This window comes from Chanos chanos, chromosome 5 (genome assembly GCF_902362185.1).
Source record: "Chanos chanos chromosome 5, fChaCha1.1, whole genome shotgun sequence".
In the NCBI taxonomy this organism is placed as follows: domain Eukaryota; kingdom Metazoa; phylum Chordata; class Actinopteri; order Gonorynchiformes; family Chanidae; genus Chanos; species Chanos chanos.
Window position 1 is genome coordinate 9,867,764 of NC_044499.1, and position 6,000 is coordinate 9,873,763.

At 46.9% G+C, this 6,000-nt stretch overlaps 1 protein-coding gene across 2 annotated transcripts in view; it reads right to left on the reverse strand.

Moving 5' to 3' along the window:
* The window catches only part of rnf220a (ring finger protein 220a), a 117,796-nt gene that overhangs the window by 26,731 nt on the left and 85,065 nt on the right, over positions 1–6,000 (reverse strand). For both annotated transcript variants that reach the window (XM_030775450.1, XM_030775449.1), the window contains exon 2: positions 5,508–5,637. In XM_030775450.1, coding sequence (XP_030631310.1) covers positions 5,508–5,637 — 130 coding nt within the window. The remainder of the gene's footprint in view (positions 1–5,507; positions 5,638–6,000) is intronic.

The window sequence follows — 6,000 nt, forward strand, 5'->3', positions numbered from 1 at the left end:
TGAGTGTGTTTTATGAGGCGGGGTGATGATGAGGGGGTTGCAGTGACAGCAGACACATCACCCTTGTCATGTTCACTCTGTGTCCTGCATTCACACCCACACCCGTAGCGGCTCTGCCAAGGCGCTGAAATTCAATTTGCCCAGGCCCTAATCCCACAACATGATTTGGCAAACCCAGTGGTCCACTCGTCCCCTGAGTGGACAACTTAAGAGAGAGGGAGTGAAAGAGTGGAACTGGAGTGTCAAAGAAAAAGAGAGAAAGAGAGAGAGAGAGAGAGAGAGAGAAGAAAAAATGAGAAAAAACAAAAAAGGAAAATTACTGTACAAACTAGATGGTTATTTAAAAGAAAGACCAGATACATACTGGTAAATGCAAGACGAATTAACAAATGTTGTGTCTCATTAACTCAATAATATAATCGGGGGGGAAAAAATCAAAGTTAAATGACTTTGAAACATCAGCAGCACTAAAGCAGATCAGTGAAGACTGGAGAGTAATGAATGACAGGTGAAGGCGGGTTCAGCAGATAGCCCTGCCCCTCTGCTCAGGTAATAAGCCCCGTGCCCGCCCCCTTCTACAGTCAGAATGATTGATCTGACAAGCCCAAAGAAGAAAGAGAGAGAGAGAGAGAGAGAGGGAGAGAGGGTGAGAGAGAGAGAGGGGACAAGACAGAGGGAGAGAGAGAGAAAGAGACAACACAAATCAGGCCTGGGCCTTGAAAAGGGGATAAATTGCCCCATCGGTGGCAGTGCACTGTTTGTGAGATAATAAACACACTCCCCAGCATCATAAATCCACCAGTGTGGCACAATGTAACGTACTGGCTTCACTCGCCTTCCGCTCTCCTCTCCTCTCCTCTCCACTCCAGTCAACCGGACAGGACGGCGGGGCACACAGCAGTGCATTGCAATTAATAAGGAGGGAGGGTTGCCAAGGTGACAAGCACTTAACATCACGACTAAAACGCACCAAAAGTAGATAGATAGATAGATAGATGGATATTTCATTTGTTCAACTTCTTCCACAAGGCTGGAAGAGGCCAGTAGCCCCACCAAGCAGATAGAGCGGTTTACTAAAAAAAAGGAACATAAACAGGGTCTTTTCCCCTCTTTCCTGTACTTTAGATGAGGGAATATATTAACCTAAACCGTTAGGAAACATTACTTTCATAGTAAATTCCCAACAATGATGCATCTCTGATAACTAGGCAGCCAAGACATCATTGTTTGCTGTGTCTGTGGAATGCATTTTCCCGCTCCTCTTCTTGGTCTTAACCACATGAATGAGAGAGAGAGAGAGAGAGAGAAAGAGAGAGAGGGAGTAAGAGAGACAGACAGAGATTCAAGGGGAAGGATGACTCTTTTAGCTTTTCAGTGTTCACTTGGGCGTGTTTCCATATGAGGGAAAGCTGATGAGAGAGCTAAAAAGCGAGGTCTCCAGTCAGTGTTGTCAGGACGATGAATCAGTTGACGTGAATAACAAAGTGAAAGAACAGCAAAACATACGAGACGTGGAGAAATGAAGAAGGAAAACGTGCTGGTGAAAACAGATGCTAAATTTGGTCTCACTATCTGACCCAGGAAAATGGAAAACAAAGAGAAAATCACTCTCATTCTGATAATGTCACCTGAGCCAGTACAAACACATTTGCGTAAGGTGGTTGACTCTGTGAGGCGACACACAAAAAAAGAACAAAACAAAAAGAAACACACCGACGAGAACTTGAAGGATCAATTTTCTCTCCCAGGTTTTTTCCACATGTTGTCTCTCGGTCATTACTGTCTAAGCTTTGATACTTTCCACACTGTCCTCCCTCTCTCTCTGTCTCTCTCTCTCTCTCTCCCATCTCTCCAAATCCCACCTCTTCCCTCTCATTCCTGCCAACACCAACTACCAAGAGATATGAGAGAGCGAGCAGAGAGAGAGAGAGAGAGAGAGAGAGAGAGAGAGAGATGGCAGTGGTGAAAATTAAATAAATACCAGTCGACGGTTGGGGTGTTGTAAGCATGAGATAAAGATTGCTTTTTCTTGTCGTTTGCCACCCAGCTCTCCCTCGCTTCGCTGGAGGCAAATTGATTACGAGAAGGAGCTGGAGGGGGGTTCGGGGCGGGGGGGGGGGGAGATCGGGGAGGGAAGGGGGAGTGGTATGTAGATTGCCCATGCCCCTCGGTGCAGGCCGACGTGTAAAGGCCATGATGGATTTCCATTTCCATACGTGAAGTAGAGTGAAGAACGAAGGATGCGGCCACCGGGGAGGGAGTGAGAGAAACAGAAAGAGAGAGAGAGAGAGAGAGAGAGAGAGACAGAGAGAGAGCGCCCTGGTAGTCCTAATCTCACACACACTCACCCACATCCACTCCGACATCTGCCTAATGCTACATCTTAAATAGCCTCCTCCATTTTACATGCACTCAAGTCTCATTTGGTGCAAAATGAAACGGTATCATTAAAGGGAGATTTACTACAAATTGCAACAAATTCACCATGTCACTTCCAATGATCGGTGTGTGTGTGTGTGTGTGTGTGTGTGTGTGTGTGTGTGTGTGTGTGTGTGTGTGTGTGTGTGTGTGCAGCGCAGCCTAGCCCTGGGAAAGACAGAACGAGAAAGGGAGGGGAGGAGAAGGGGGGTGGGGGGGGTGTTTCTCTGTTTTCCACATTAATGCGTGGATACATCAATGTCCACTAGTATGGCTCTGCGTTCTCTGTGGATGTCTGGATGTGTTCGTGTTCAGTGCATTGATTTTGATAGGACAGAATTGACGTTGCCTCAAGCAATGGCCACCATAGGATTTTGTTTATCTGTCTTTACAGATTAGAGATGTCACATCAGTGAGAAAAAAAAAGGACAATCGTATAGTACAATCCCACAGTGGGTTTTTAATATGGGAATATTATTATGGCATTACCTATCATATTCGTTCATTGAAAATAAAAAGAAACCATTAATAAAATGTGAAAAGTCAAATGACCATAGCAAATTCCATTATTACCGGATGGGGATTATCAGAGGAAGATTACCACACAGATTTATATGATATATCCTGCTGGGAATAAATGTCTTGAAGGAAATCCCCTACCATCTAAAAACACTGTAAAAGACAGGGCCACAGACTAACGAGGAGATTATGAACACTGAATGAAAAGGGCATAATTTCTTCATTTCATCACTTCTTTCTTTTTCCTCTTTTCTGTATCTCTGTCTGCACATTCCTCTGTTTGCTCTGTGCTTCTTCATCAACTGTAGCCTCACTCTCTCATTTCCTCTCTCTCTTTCTCTCACTCTCTCTCTCTCTCTCTCTCTCTCTCTCTCGCTCTCTCTCTCTTTCTCTGAACTTGTCCCCTTCTCCTCCTGTTTGTTATACACCCCCCCCCCCCCCGCCCAACCCCCACGCCCTCCTTCGTGTTCCTTAAATCAAGACTAAGCGGTTGGCCTGCCTGTGGTCTGAATGGAGATATAACTCACATGACTGAGGAAGCTGGGGGTTAATGGGAGTGGTACGTATGAGGCTAAATCACGAGCCTCGTGACGGTGAGCTGTGTCCGTCGCTGACAAACGAGGAGCGATGACGCTATTTCCTTAAATAACCGCCGCCATCAAAACCGGCAGAGGAGCCGGCAGGCGTAGCCGGGGCCCGTGTCCGCGGCGACCGCTCGCGGCGGAGGGTGGGGTGGGGGTCGTGGGGGGGTGGGGGTGTGGGGGGAGGGGGTGCGCTGCCCGGCTGCCCTTTATTAATTATTAAATGATAACTCCCCCACCGCCCAGTTGATGGATAACTGGCGCTCATACGCTGAAACCTCCTGCTGTGAGCTAATCTCTCTTTCTCTCTCTCTCTCTCACTTTCAACTCTCCCTCTCCGGCTTTCCCTCTCACTTACTTTGTCTCTCTCTCTCAATTTCTCTCTCTCTCTCGTTCTCTCACTTTGTCTCTCACTCTCTCTCTCTATCTGTCGATCTATGTATCTGTCTCTTTCCTCGTTTTCAATTAGCCTGAGAATGTGGAGGAAGAGTTGGTTGGTGGAGTTGCCATGAGGCTTGTAGGCCGTTCTTTAAATAGTCCACAGTTAGAATGAGCTCCATGAATTCTCTATGACTGATTCTGACACACCGCCTTGCGTTTGTTATGGCTAATGATTCTTGCCTCAGAGACTGATATTTCCTGCCTGCTGGAGATGTGCAGCCCCAGAGGAAAGGGGAGCAGCTGCGGGGGAAGAGCTGGTTGAATGGGAGAGCTCATCAGGACAGAGCCTGTGTAATCATATACAGTGCTCCTGACCACACTGCATATGTCAGTGAGTCAACAGAAGTGTGAGTGATTCAGTGAGTGGGTGACTGAGTCAGTGGAAGTGTTGGTGATTCAGGGAGTGAGTGAGTGAGTGAGTGAGTGAGTGAGTGAGTGAGTGAGTGAGTGAGTGAGTGAGTGAGAGAGAGTGGAAATGTGAATGATTCAGTGAGTGGATGACTGAGTGAGTGGTAATGGAGGTGATTCAGTGAGTGAGTGAGTGGAAGTGTAGGTGATTCAGTGAGTGAGTGAGTGAGTGATTCAGTCAGTGAGTGAGTGGGTGAATGTGTAGCAGTGTGAGTGATTTAGTGAGTGAGTGAGAGAGTGAGTGATTCAGTCAGTGAGTGAGTGAGTGAATGAGTGAGGAAATGAATCAGTGAGTGCAAGTGTGAGTGATTCAGTGAGTGGGTGACTAAGTCAGTGAATGAGTGAGTGAGTGAGTGAGTGAGTGAGTGAGTGAGTGAGTGAGGGAATGAATCAGTGAGTGAGTGAGTGGAAGTGTGAGTGATTCAGTGAGTGGGTGACTGAGTCAGTGAATGAGTGAGTGAGTGAGTGAGTGAGTGAGTGAGTGAGTGAGTGAGTGAGTGAGGGAATGAATCAGTGAGGGAATGAATCAGTGAGTGAGTGGAAATGTGAGAAATACAGTGAGTGAGTGAGTTAACGGATGTGTGAGTGATTCAGTGAGTGAGTGACTGAGTTAATGATTCAGTGAGTGAGCCAGTCAGTCAGTGTGTGTTCACCTCCAGATCTTTATGATCCAGTCCACAAGCTTAACCTGGCCAGTGCAAAGCCCTGTCAGAAGAAGGACTGATTTATGAGGCTTCTGTCCTCCACACACACGTTTATAGATGATCTGTTACACTTGCTGAACAGACAGCCCTAATGCCAGACACATCACCGGGGCCTTAGACAGATACCAGATATCAGTCCTGTTACTGACAGCCCTGACACACTGCCAGTATGAGGCAGCTCAACCTAAGTGAGCCATGCGTCTCACATGTCAACAGAGTAGAATGTTTAAAATAGTTCTCATTACTGCCCCTTGTGGACAGGGCAGGTGTAGCTAGCTTTGCACTGGACATATGGAAAGACAAATCTCTCTCTCTCTCAATGTACGTTTTATCGTCTTAATGGTAATATGTACAATGTTACCAAAGCAGATCATTTTTATCTACGTGTGTGTGTGTGTGTGTGTGTGTGTGTGTGTGTGTGTGTGTGTTCCCGTACCTGATATGCATCTGAGTAAGTCGTTCCATCTCCTGTTCCATGTGTTCCTGGAGCTCTCCTGGACGCAGCAGCACCTGACATATTGGACAGACAGGAGCCTGACTGTCATACAGAGACACCTTCTTCTTACCTGAGAGACACAGAGAGAGAGAGAGAGAGAGAGAGAGAGAGAGAGAGAGAGAGTGAGAGAGAGATAGAGGCTGTTTAGATTCAGTCAAAATTTAAACGCATGACATTCTTTCCATAGTCAAACCACCCTGCACGCAGTACAAACTTTGCGTTCTCAAAATACTTTTACAAGCTGGTGGACATAGACTGAGCCAGGGGCGGTGGGAGAAGGTGGGGGGGTAGGTGAGTGATTAGAGGAAGTTGTGAAGGGCAGGGCCTGTTGTGAACTCTGGGCTGTTGTTTTCTGGCAAGGTGGATTAAGTGCCTCAGATTTCACTTGCAGGAGAATCTGTCACACAGGGCCTCCTGTCTCCAGTTACCTCAT